This window comes from Pristis pectinata, chromosome 7, assembly GCF_009764475.1.
Source record: "Pristis pectinata isolate sPriPec2 chromosome 7, sPriPec2.1.pri, whole genome shotgun sequence".
Classification (NCBI taxonomy): domain Eukaryota; kingdom Metazoa; phylum Chordata; class Chondrichthyes; order Rhinopristiformes; family Pristidae; genus Pristis; species Pristis pectinata.
The window spans coordinates 38628200-38641692 of NC_067411.1; the positions used below are offsets into that span (position 1 = coordinate 38628200).

Consider the following 13493-nt stretch of genomic DNA (forward strand, 5'->3'; position numbering starts at 1 on the left):
CATCACCGGCTATAGTGTATACAGATTATAAAGGTGAGAGTGCTAACAACTGAGCCCCAGATGAGAAATATCAAACCATCCTGTGATGGGTGATATATCAAAGCCAATGTGACCAGGATCAAAGCAGCGGCGTTAGCTATCAACTCCATTATGCTGAATACCTCTTATCTCCCAAATAGGCAAAAAGGTCAGCATGGACATGATGGGCTGAAAGGCCCTTTTCTGTGCTATAGAACTCTTAAAGTGTAGTCCCAGCTCTGTTACCCTAGAAACTATTTGAGATCATCAAATTGAGGCAATATTGCCTAGTGATAAACCATCAATACATTAACTTACTGCAATTTATATTTAGCTTCAAACCACTTTGCACCCTCTGAAGACCTCCAACCCTTGGGAGAATAACTTGAAGTCAACTGTAAGTTGAAACCGTTGAAAGCACACTTCCCCTGAGACCAAAAGTTATGGCTCCAAGAGCATCGAACCCATGACCTAAGCTGCCTCAGTACAGTAGGAGGGGGTGCTCTATTGTGATGATGCACCAAGGCCCTGACTGCCCTGTCAAGTGCCTGTATTCAGGGCTGCTACCTGTGTGCTTCACAACGTGTCAGTCAAATGCCATTGTTAACTAAACTGTTCAAAGAAGGCTGAGCAGGGCTTATGAGAAATCTTTAACATTTTGAAGGGATTTGATAGGCTGAACTTAGTGGAAGCTTTTCAGTAAAGAGGAGACTGCCCTGCAAGGATCCCATGGAGCTATTTTAATGATGGGCAGGGGAATTCTACCCATTGCCCTGGCCAATATTGAACCTTAATCAACATCACTGAAAAATAATCATCCCAAGGTCAGACTGCTGTTTGTGGAACCTTGCCCCACACACCTTTTGCTGTATGTTTTTGATATTACAACAGGAAAAAAATTTCATTGCTAAACAGTAATTTGTGAGATCCAGGGTTCCCAAAAAGCACTGTATGATTTCGAGTTCCTTCTTTCCTTGTGTCCGCACTCTGTCTAAATCAATCAATCAATCTGCTGTCCATCGCTCATCAATTCTTTCTCGTTTCCTTTCTCCCTGTTATTGGTGCCATCTCGCTAACCCTAATCACAGGTTGTGTTTCTCTGCACATTGGCTCATTCCTGTTTTGTCTTTGTCTTTCCTATAATTTTTGTGCTGGTTTCTGCATCTCAGTTCGTTTTTTTTATCCATATTAATTCACTTAAAATAGAAGAGGTCACCAAACTAGAGAATGACAGGTTGGAAAGAGTTCTCATATTATTTGAATCTTTTGAATTATTGTCTTAACTTGGAAGTTTTACCTGGAGGACGTTGGAATGTGATCAGTGAAGTGAAAAAATGTCAAGGTAATTCAGCACTGTTGGAATTGGTCAGGATTGCATTTACACCAGCTGCGCTATCCTTTGAAAGATTCATGTGCTCGTACAATTTAACATCACTGCCTGTGTTCTGAGCTGTCACCCGTACAGTTCATGGCACATCAGTCAAGTGCCATTGTTAAATAAACTGTTGAAAGAAGGCTGAGGAGTGGCCTGAGAGAAATCTTATTTTGAAAGGGTTTAGAACATAGAACAGTACAGCACAGGAACAGGCCCTTCAGCCCTGATGTTGTGTCAAACTAATTAATCTAATAATGAAAAGTCTAATTAAACTAGTCCCTTCTGCCTACATAAGTCCATATCCCTCCATTCTCTGCATATTCATGTGCCTCTTAAACGTCTTTATCATAGTTGCATCCACAACCACCCCTGGCAGTGCATTCTAGGCATCCACCACTCTGTAATACTCCAGATGCAGCCTAACCAGAAGTTTATAAAGCTGCAACATAACCTCCTGACTCTTGAACTCAGTGCCTCGACTAATAAAGGCAAGTATGCCATACGCCGCCTTTACCATTCTATCAACTTTGAGATCAAACCTAAGGTCTGTGAATGTAGAATAGTCCCTAAGAAATCCAATAAGGAATTTGGGAGAAAGTTCTCCACAGCTGGATGAGAATGTGGAACTCTTCTATCCCAAGGAGTGGTTGTCACAAGGGATAGAGATGCATTGGAGAAGAAGTTCAATTAAACATGATGGAGACAGGAATAGGTGTGGGTGAATGGGATTACCTTGAGAGCCAATGTAGACTCAATGGTCTGAATGACCTTCTTTTATATCATAAGGAAATCTGGAATGCTGATAGGGGGAGACGGAGAGAAGTGGGAGGAGGGTTGTTTGCTGCAGAAACACTGGCATGGACCAGATGGTCTGAATGTCCTTATTCTCTGATGTAATGCACTATTTAACTGTGTACAATGTTGTGTTTGCAGCAAAAGCTGGAAAGCTTGAAGAGCCTAGATCTTTTTAACTGTGAGGTGACGAACCTAAATGACTACAGAGAAAGTGTATTCAAGCTCCTCCCACAGCTCATGTACCTAGATGGTTACGACCAGGAAGACCGGGAGGCTCCCGACTCCGACGCAGAAGCTGATGGTGTTGATGACGATGAGGATGATGAAGGTAATAACAGACAAGATGCTGGAGGAACTCAACAGGTCAGGCAGCATTTACAGTTTGGTGGAAAATGGACAGTTCGTCTGGACTGAAAGAGTAGAAGGGAGATGGCTAGTATAATGAGGTGAGGGGAAAGGGTGGAGCTAGAGCTAGTGGATCCAAGTGAGGAGGGGTGATAGGCAAGTGGAGGAGGGAAGAGTTGAAATACCGACAGAAGCTGGGAGGTGATAGGAGGAGACAACAGAGGGCTGCAGGTGATGGAATTTGATGGGAAAGAAAGTTGTAGCATGGAACCAAATAAGGGAGGTGGGCAGATGGGAACAGTAGGGGGAGGGTTATGTAGGTGATGAGCACACGGAGTGGGTGGAAGAGGGGAAAGAAACAGGGTGATGGGGGGCTGAGATGGGTGTAGGAGGAACTGGGTAGATCAGAAGACAGAAAAGGGACAAAGGAGGAGCAGTTTGCCTTAAATTGGAGAATTTAATGTTCATGCCGTCAGGTTGTAGACTACTCAGGCAGAATATGAGGTGCTTTTCTTCTAGGGAATAGGTGTTCTTCTAGGGGGAAGATCCTCCAGTCACACTGTGATGGGAAAATCTAATGCAGAAGTAGACTTCCAAGCAATTATTGAATGGTACCATATAGGATGAGGCCACTCATCCCACAATACTTGTGCTGGCTCTTTGAATGTACACTCCAAATAATCCCACACCACCAATCCTTTCACTGTAAAACTTCTTTTGCTGGATTTTTTAAAATCAAATTCCCTTTTTCAAAGCTCTTAGAGAATATGCATCAACTGCCCCTTTGGGCAGTGCATTCCAGATCACAACTTGCTTCTTGCTTCATGCTTCATGCTTCATTTATATTTATTTTTCTCTCTCTCTCTCTCTCTCTCTCTCTCTCTCTCTCTCTCTCTCTCTCTCTCTCTCTATCTATGTAGAGAGAGTAGAGAGAGATATATATATAGAGAGAGAGAGAGAGAGAGATATAATACATATATACACACACGAAGCATTTTTTAATATATATAAAAAAGAACAAAATTCTCTAAATCTTCCCTTTGGTTCTTTTGCAAATTATCTGCAGGGTCTGCTCTTTGGTTCCTGACACTTTCACCCAGAAATCAGACTGTCAATCAAACCAGGCGTCAAGCTTCATAATTTTAAACAACTCTGTTAAATTTCCCACTTAATCTTCTGTGCTCCAAGGAGAGTGGGTGGTTGATGATTGGCACGGACTTGATGGGCCAAAGGGCCTGTATCCATTGCTGTACCTCTCCCTCTCTCTATGACTCTCTGTTCTCCTCATTTGACCAGTGGAGACCATTGTGTGAAACTGAAGAGGTCAAAGGACATATGAGACCCTATGGATAATCTACCTTCTGGGAAGTTGAAGGAGGTGTACGCTATGTGTTCTGGACGGGTTAGAAAGGCCCAAGGTTTAAAAGAAATGTTTGAATGGAATATTACTGAAGGGTTTTGATTTGAAATGATTGTTTACAGAAGGTGAGGAAGAGGAAGAAGATGATGAGGAGGAAGATGGAGAGGAAGAGCTTGATGATGAGGAGGACGAAGATGAAGAAGGGGAAGATGACGAAGATGAAGTCAGCGCAGAGGAAGAGGTAAGAACTCAACAGTGTGAATTCAGACTCTTGCGTGCTTTGCTTTTAGTACTTTCCATGTTATAGCTTTTTAAAGTCTCGTATTTGAGTGTATTTTCAACGTTTTAGTTGTTTAACAGGAACCAATAAAACTGGTTGAAGGTCATTGCAAGTAAAGGAAATTTTTGCATTTCCTCTGTCTAACCTTTGGTCATTGGAAGTTTAACCAATGCGCACCAGCTAATGGTTAAAGAGATGCGATTTCTTGGTCTTCGGAGTAGGCATCCATTTGACACGTTGTGCTTTTTATAGAGCTCTCCAAAGTCCCACTTCCCAGCACATCCCGCAGATCACTGTAAGCATTGGCACTTCAAGTGTTTATCCAATTCCTTGTAAATTATCAGTGAAGCTACCTCATTCCAGATTTTTAATTTGCTGAGTTTAAAAAGAACAAACTCTTCGGCTTAGACTATTCTTTTGACAGCTTTGTGAGTCCCTGTGATGCAATTTGTGACGGTAACAAGAACTTAGATGGCAAAGTTCATCAGCAGTGTTGCTGGGCTTTCCTGTGTAATTACGTGCTGAAACTGCTAGTGTTCCACCATTGCAGCACTCCTAATTGGTGTGCTTGTAAGATCTAGCGGTTCTCAGTTAACTCCTGAAGGAGCATACAAGCAATGCTCTTCCATCTACAAGTATTGCTACTAAATTAACATGTAGTGCAGTGGTGAGAGTGAAGTGGAAAAAGGCTCCAAGGTAATCAGAGGTTGCTGGTTTTTTGCAGGATGCATTTTTTTTGTGCATGAGGGCACGGGGACCCTCCAGTGCTGTCTGGTAAGGAATTGTTGAGCAGTTCTTTGTAAGGACCTGAGTGCAGCCTGTGAAGGATTGGACTTTGGGGAAACCTGCACTATATCTGCAAGTTGCTGTGGGCTGAAAGATAAGTGGATGAAGTCTCCTCTCCTTGAGTTTGAATGTTCTCCCTAATGCAGCAGTGAGCAATGAAGGTGAACACAAGGAATAGAAGCCAGAACTTGACCATTTGACCCCTTCAGATTGCTCTACCATTGAATAGGTTTGTGGCTGCAACTCCACTTTGGTTTATTATTGTCACATGTACTGAGATACAGTGAAAAAAATTTGTTTTGCACACCATCCAGACAGAACAGTCCATACATAAGTACATCGAGGTAGTACAAGGGAAAAGCAATAACAGAAAGCAGAATATAGTGTTACAGTTACAAAGAAAGTGCAGTGCAGGTAGACAATAAGGTGCAAGGGCCACAACAAAGTAGACCGAGAGATCAAGAGTTCATCTTTATTGTAGAAGAGATCCATTCAAGACTCTCATAAGAGCGGGATAGAAGCTGTCCTTGAGCCTGGTGGTGCGTGTTTTCATGCTTTTGTACCTTCTGCCCGATGGAAGAAAAGAGAAGGATTGGGGTGAGGGAGGGGTGTCTTTGATTATGTTGGCTGAGGCAGTGGGAAGTCCACGGAGGGGAGGCTTGTTTTCATGACAGACTGGGCTGTGTCCACAACCCTCTGGAGTTTCTTGCGGTCTTGGGCAGATCAGTTGCCGTACCAAGCTGTGGTGCATCCGGATAGGATGCTTTCTATGGTGCATCTGTAAAAAAAATTGGTGAGGGTCAATGGGCACGTGCCAAATTTCCTTAGCCTGCTGCCTTTTATTGATAACCCTCTCCTATAGATGAAAGAGTGCGGCTCCCTCCTTCACTGTCCCCACCCCAGAGTGGGAGGAGAAGGGGTTGTTGTGCCTGCAGTGGAGGGAGAAAGAGGTGTGTGCCCACATGCCCTCTGGGCACCCCATCAACAGTAGGGGGGGGGGGGGGAAGGAGAGGTGGTGGGTCCCACCAAGAGAACCAGTGATGTTTTAAGAATTCTTTTGCACAGCTGATGATTCTGATCTGGGAGGACAGAGGGGACAGGTTGCATACTGACCTTCAAAAGTGAGTTGAAGAAAATTTGTGGCACTGCTGAGAAATAGAGGGACTAACCAGTAGGCAGTACATGTGTAATGGGCCTTATAACCTCCAAATCTGCAAAATAATTCATAGTGCAGTAAATCAGGGCATAGAAACATTTATTGGTCAAAGTTGGAGTGTCTGCTATTTCTACAAGGCCACCTCATGGATATCATGTTAAGAGTTCCTCTCCATTCCAACTGTACCTGACCAGTGTGTGATTTGAATCAACATTATTTATAGGGCTTGGCTGCTCAGATTGGAAAAATTCTTCGGTCAGTTTGGAGAAAGGGAAGGCTGTACATTTAGATACTGCTTTCACACCAATTTTTTGTACCTCTGAATAGTTTTTGGGTAACTCGATCTTGAAATTGATTCTCAATGAGCTAGTTGTGCATTTCTTTTTGTCTCTGAGAGCTGGGCATCCCTGGTCATTTGACAAGATGCCTGGGCAGTGCCAGACTCTGTTGCTGTATTATTAGTTGGTGCTTATTGCTGCTTCCAGAGCCTTAAAGGAGAGGGGCTTGCATTTTTTTTCAGTTCCCTTCACAGTATCAGAATGTCCACATGCACTCTGGTCAGTGAAGGACTTTTTTTTAACTTGGAAACTAATCTGTGCACAGCATGATCCCACATACAGCAATGTGGTGCTGACCAGATAACCTCTGTCCTTTCTTTTTTGATGCCAATTATACGGAAGATTTTTGCCAGGGCAGAGTGGAGAACTCCCTTGCTCTTAGTAATTGAGTCCAGGGGGTCGAATGTTCAAAGAAGTAGGAAGTAACTGGATGGGGTTGAAGGTGGGACCCACAAGGTCACTCATCGTAAGCCCAGCTGAGACACTTTGTAACTGGAATACTGCTCTGTGTTTTGCAGGAGGGATATGGGCAGGATGGTGAGATTGATGAAGAGGAGGATGAAGAAGAGGAGGACGAGGATGAAGGTATGAACCCCACTTCTATTTCTCACCTGCATAACATAATGCAGCACAAGGGAAGCCATTCACCCCCTATGTCAGCTTTTTGCTAAACCTCTCCACTTAGTCCGACTCCACTTGTTTTTTCATTGTAGCCTTGCAAATCCTTCATCTTCAGTTATTCCCTGGCTCTCTTCTGAAAGTTAATGTTGAATCTGGTTCCCACACCCAATCATGTGACTCCTCGTGCCCACTCCACCATTCTTGGGTAATTTTCATCCTTGTCCACTTCCCAGCTACTCCTCGTGCTTGAATCCAAAGATCTATCAGTTTTAGCCTCAAGCTCACAACTTGTCGAGCGGAAGACCAATTCTCATCTCTCCTCTGACTCATTTGTCAATTACCTTGAGCTCCTGCTGCCAGAGGAAACAGTTTTTCTCTGATATATTCTCATGAAAACAGAGTCATTTTTAAAGGGCTCTGTTAAAGCTCACATTAACCTTCACTGCTGTAAGGAGAATAGTCCCATCTCATTGATCTCTTCACAGAGTCACAGAGAAATAAAGCAGGGAAACAGGCCCTTCGGCCCACCAAGTCCGTGGTGACCATCAACCAGCCATTTACACTAATCCTACATTAATCCTATTTTTAATCTCCCCACATTCTCATAGACTCACCCCAGATTCTACCACTCACCTACACACTAGGGACAATCTACAGTGACTACCAACCTGCACATCCTTGGGATGTGGGAGGAAACCAGAGCACCCAGAAGAAGCCCACATAGTCACAGGGAGAACATGTAAACTCCACGCAGATGCCACCGGAGGTCAGGATCGAACCCAGGTCTCTGGCGCTGTGCAGTAACAAGTCTCCCAGCTGCATTATTGTACCACCCTCGAGTCTCACATTCTGCTTATAATTTTTCTTTGCACCCCCCCCACCCCCCCTGACTGTGACACCCTTCTGAAAGTTGTGCTGTCACAGTAACCCAGTTGAGGCCTAACCTCTGCTTTTTGAAAGGTTCAGTGGTAACTAAGTGTTGGGGGAAGCCACATTTCGAAGAGTAGACGTGTGAAGCAGCAAGCAGGGTTATTGTGAGCTACTGTATATTGTGACCAAAGGTAAATTGGTTTATTATTGTCACATGTACTGAGGTGCAGTGAAAAATATTGTTTTACATGCTATCCATACAGATCATTTCATCCCATCAGTAGATCGAGGTAGTACAAGGGAAAAGCAATAATAGAATGCAGAATATAGTGTTATAGTTACAGATAAAGTGCAGCGCAGGCTGATAATAAGGTGCAATGATTGATAACCCATGGCTGAAACCATTTGCTGTCACTTTACAGATGAAGATGAAAGTGCAAAAGGGCAGAAAAGAAAACGAGACACAGACGATGAAGGTGAAGAAGATGATGATTAAGAATCCAAGTGACCTGAAAGACTATTTAGTACTCAATGGGCTCTACTGCCCTCCCTTTTTGCCCTTCCTGCCCCTCTTGAGCCCTACCCCAGATTGGCAACTGCTGGATATCGTCACAGCACTGAATATCACTGAGCCAGCAGTTGTCACTGTCTTGACATTCCATGTATTTATAATGCAGTTAATCCGTATTCCATGGAGTAGTAAAACTGGGTAGAATTTGGTCCAGTGCTTTTATGATGTTGGGGTTTCTTAGGTTTCCTGCTAAGACTATTACCATAGCAACAAGAACAGATAAAGTGATTTGGATAGTCATGTTTGTAAAATGGCTGCCTGTTACAGAGAGGTTATAGCATTGATCTTTATGTAAGTCAAAAGCTTTGTAAATAAAATCTTAAAATTTTGGATTTGTTCTACATTGCAATACCATTTTGGGTGTTATTTACAAATGCAAGATGTTTCTAAACTAACAGTTTTTGGAAAGTTAATAAATGGTTTCTTTTAAAAAGCCTATTCATTTTTAAGTCCGGTTTCTGGGCTTTTAGCACGGAAGGTAGCTGTTTTGGTGGGTTTAATTTGGTGGAGCCATATTACCTGACCTTGAGCCGGATGGAAATAACAGAACGGTGGCGCCCCTGGCTAGACAGGATTCCTTATTCCTGATGTAACCTAGAGTCCATGCCTCTGCTCAAAAACTTGCCCAACTGTGTAAGGGGAAAAGTGATGCCTAGCATGGCCAAATAGTCGCTGTCAAGGCTTGTGCATGAATAGCAGCTATTTGCACAAGATTCCTTAGGGAGACTAGAGCCCTTAAAATAGGACTGAACATCCATTTGGGAGATAGGAGGGACAAAGAAGTCAGGAAAAGAGGAACATAATCTGGTAAAAATGTTCAATCAAACTTCCTTTGGATGGTTGTCCTTTTATAGAATCCAAGTTTAAACTTTGACACACCAGTGCCCACTATGGGTCATAATTGTAAGAGCAGAAGAAAATAAGAGTGGGTGATGGTTTGAGCCTGCTCTGTCATCCTTTAAGATCATGGCTGATCCTTTATCTCAACTCCATTTTCCCAGCTCACCCACATTTTCCTTAAAGCTCTGAGCATCCAAAGATTTCATCAGTCTCAACCTCAAGCATACTCGATGACTGAGGATCCACAGTAGTGTCGAGAGTTCTAACAATTCTCATCCCTCTGTATGATGAATTATCCCGCTTATTTTCAGTTAAGTAGATTTTTCTTATTCTGGGAAAAGTACCTACTGGAACTTCTCCCATGGATTTGCTACCTCTTGTCTCTGTTAAAGCCCCACCCACTTTAACTAATAGTGTTTTTACCTTCAGTTGATTGGTGTCCAGTTTAATGCTGTTCTTGCTGATTGTGCTATATTTTTGTTATAAATGTTATGGCTGATTTCTTTTTAACCTATTTATAATTGGGTTTATTTCAGGGAGCAATGTTTGTGCCTTGGACTTGATGCATGTACTTGTGATTTGATTTACACCAGTTTCCACAATCAGTGTTATTTCCTGTTGGAGAGAATTTGATCACCTTTCACAATGCAGTGTTACAGTCCCTTTGTTGTTTTGCTTTGCACTGTACTTGGAGCACAAGAAAATAGGAGCAGGAGTAGCCCGCCACCTGGCCCTCAAGCCTGCCTCACCATTCAACATGATCATGGCTGATCTGCCCCAAGCCTCTCCTTTTATGAGCTAATTCCCTATAGCACTCAATTCCCTAATTTTATGTTTTCAAAAATTTATCTATCTCCAAGTAATCTGGCTTCCACAACCCTCTGGGGTAGAGATTTCCACACCTAAGGAAGGATATTCTTGGAGGTGATACTGTATCAATTCAACAGAATGAGGAATTCTGCCTTTGAGGAAGGATAGCTTGTATAGTAGAAAAATAAGTAGTGATCTTGTTTAAGTAAATAAGATCCTGAGAGGTAGATTCTGCTGTTTCCTCGAACTAAGAGTCCAGAACTAGTTGCTTGGACTTGGAATAAGGGGCTGTCTACTTAGGATTAAAATGGTGAGAAATTTCTTCATTGAGATGGTTATGGATGTTCTGAAATCCTTGACCCCAGAGGGATGTGGTTTCTTAATTTTTAAGTTTATTCAAAACAGAATTTTTTAAACACTAGCAGAATTGGTGGATAAGATGATTGGGCAAAGAGTGTGGAGATGAAATAGAGGAACAATTGTATGTTAAGTTGTACAAGAGGCTGTATGGTCTTCTCCTGCTTCCAGTTCTGTTCTTAAGTCATTGTTTCTTTTAAAACAAATCCATCTTGTAAGAGTGTTAATGCAGACATTTCAAAGTACAGGTCCTCCCCAGGGTTACAATAGGGTTCTGTTGCTGTGAACTGTTCGTAATCCAGACCATCCACAATTTGGAATGCTGCCACAAACTGAGTTCCCACACGGCAGAAGATGCCTGCAGTCCCACAGCAGATGTCAAATCCATCCCACAGGTCTCCCAAACACTTATCCAATGTACGGCCTGTACACAGGTTGGGTGTTCATGTCCAGTAACGAGGCAAACCTTAGAGGCACCAATGTAGCAGGAGGTGTATGTCGAGGTCAACAATTCAATCTGGTCCACCTCAATAATTCATCTTTATTGAAGCTTACAACCTATCCCCATTATTGGTATCTCCAAATGAAAGTGCTTTGCTCATGAAGATCCCAACACTTTCAGAGGGTGACATAAAATAAAGCTGCAGATGTTGGAAATCTGAAATAAAAAGAGATGTTGCCAGCACTCAGCTGATCAGGCAATATCTGTGCAAAGAGAAATGTACACAAATAACCTTCGACAAATTTGTGCTAATGGAGAGACACTCCATACCCAAAGTTTATATAAAGCTCTAATTCAGTAAACTATAAACGGGGTAAAGGAAGTTTTACCAAACTGCTGCAGAAAGTATCTGTTCTCACCCTTAATGTAAAGTGTAGGATGTACTACCATCACTTTGCATTTTTGATCTTGCCCTTGGGAATTTCCTTAGAACCTCTGCACGAGGAAGTAAAGACTTTAAGTGAGGAAAGACTTGCATTTTAATGGCATCTTTCATAGTCCTGTAACATCCCAAAGCAATTTTCAACCAATTAAGTACTTTTGAAGTAAGCCACTCTTGTAAGATGCATATCAGATGATTTGCGAACATTGAGCTCCCACAAAACAGCAAAGCAATCTTTATTTTTGTGATTTTTGACTGAGTGACCAGCATTGACAAGGGTATTAGGTTGTTCCCCTGCTCATTAACAAATAATACTATGTCATCTTGTATCTTCACCTGAGAAAGCAGATCTGGTTTAGCATCTCATCTGAGTGTCTGCCAGGACTTCTGTTGGAATCTCTGGAGTACGACTTGAACCCACAACCTTCTAGTCAAGAGGGTCAATCATGGCTGTAAATTCTATAGTTAATATTTATGAAGGATTTAGTATGGAGGATGCTGGAAGCTTGTACCAGACATTATGCTCTGAGCCAGGATGAGTTTGAACACAAACGGATCACGGGAAGAACTTAGCAATTCAATTAGCATCTGTGGAGGCAAAAAGTTGACCTTTTGGGTCGAGAACCTGCATTAGGATCTGACGCAGTCCTGGGGTCCTGATGCAAGGTATCAACGTGAAATGTTGACTTACACTTTTTGCCTCCACAGATGCTGATTTACCCACTGAGTTCTTCCAGCATTGTGTTTTTTTTAAGATTCCAGCATCTGCCATCTCTTTTTGTCTGTTTGAATGCCATGGTTGAGTTTTGATGGATGAATCTGTCAAGTGGGGGATAACAAGGTGTCTCCCATTGGTATTAAAGGTCAGGTCTTTAGAGCTACAATGTTATGGATCTAACAGAAGAAATATATACACCCCAAAAATCAGAATGTTATTCTCTTTGAATTTTTCAAGCTCCCTTCATTATGAAAAGGATAACCTTATTAAGCAGTTTTTAAAATTAATAAAAATAAAGTCTTTGTTTTAAACTTTGTTGCAATCTCAGGATGAGCCAAAGAGATTTACAACCGATATATTAATTCTGAAATGTGACCATTTTGTTATGTAGGCAAACGTGGCAGCTAATTTGTATACCCACAGCTCCCACAAGCATTGAATGAAATGTCTTACTTCTTAAGTGATGTTTGTTAAGGATTAAAAATTAACAAGGACATGAGGGTCATTAATACTAACTTGACTTTCACTTCTGTGTTTAGTTTTTTTTAGCATAAACAGCTGGGAACTTCTTGAAAGTTGTTGAACATTGTGTAGATTGGGCCCATGCCACAAAAGGAACTTAGGCAACAGATAAGCTGGTGATATTGACGTGTGATTAGAAAATGCTAATTGCATAAGAAAGATCTCAAAACAGTCTTAAAAGAAAACAGACTGATTTCCTAGATGCATGATTTAATATACAGTACGTGCAGTATTTAAACAGTGCCGGTCTTTAGCAAAGCTCCTGTAGATAAAGATGTAACTTGATCACTCTGCTCCCCAAAAGGTGGTATTTTAGTACAATCTAGAAACCTTTCCAGATTTGGTGAGCAATTTTCCAATGATTCTGGCTGTTTGAGTAGAAAGTCTAAACACACAGTTGCATTTGGATCACATGTTATCCTGCTCATTTGTAATGTGAGCTTAAAGAAAATGAGCAAGATAATTTTATTTTTAAACTAACAATGCCTTGAGATAACCCCAAATTAATGGGCATGGGAGAAAGGTGAGTGTTTGTGAACTCAAGTCTGGTAGAGATACATAAAATGTTTTTGATTTATTGCATGGAATATTCATTGATTGAACTGGTTTATAGAGAAAGTGCTCTCTGTAACACAACACTAATCACTAGATGTGTATTCAGTGCTTATTACCGTTGAGAAATGATTTATAAGTATAGAATATTTATATATCTTGGAAGTTGCAAATGGATTTACATCTAATATTTATGGTTAGTATAGCAGATTGTAAACCTCAAAATGCATTTGTTAATAATCACATCAGGGCTTAAAATGTAAAATGACATGCCCCTTTTAAATTCTTTCTGCAA

General features: G+C 41.7%; 1 protein-coding gene across 2 annotated transcripts in view; it reads left to right on the top strand.

Moving 5' to 3' along the window:
- anp32b (acidic (leucine-rich) nuclear phosphoprotein 32 family, member B) overlaps nucleotides 1-8951 on the top strand; it is a 43023-nt gene extending 34072 nt beyond the window's left edge. Inside the window, exons 4-7 of one of the 2 annotated variants that reach the window (XM_052020077.1) lie at nucleotides 2327-2516; nucleotides 4019-4134; nucleotides 6972-7038; nucleotides 8367-8951. In XM_052020077.1, coding sequence (XP_051876037.1) covers nucleotides 2327-2516; nucleotides 4019-4134; nucleotides 6972-7038; nucleotides 8367-8440 — 447 coding nt within the window. In that variant the 3' untranslated portion in view covers nucleotides 8441-8951. Of the gene's footprint in view, nucleotides 1-2326; nucleotides 2517-4015; nucleotides 4135-6971; nucleotides 7039-8366 lie in introns of both variants that reach the window. The other variant, XM_052020076.1, reaches the window with a different exon arrangement.
- The last annotated feature ends 4542 nt before the right edge of the window (nucleotides 8952-13493 follow it).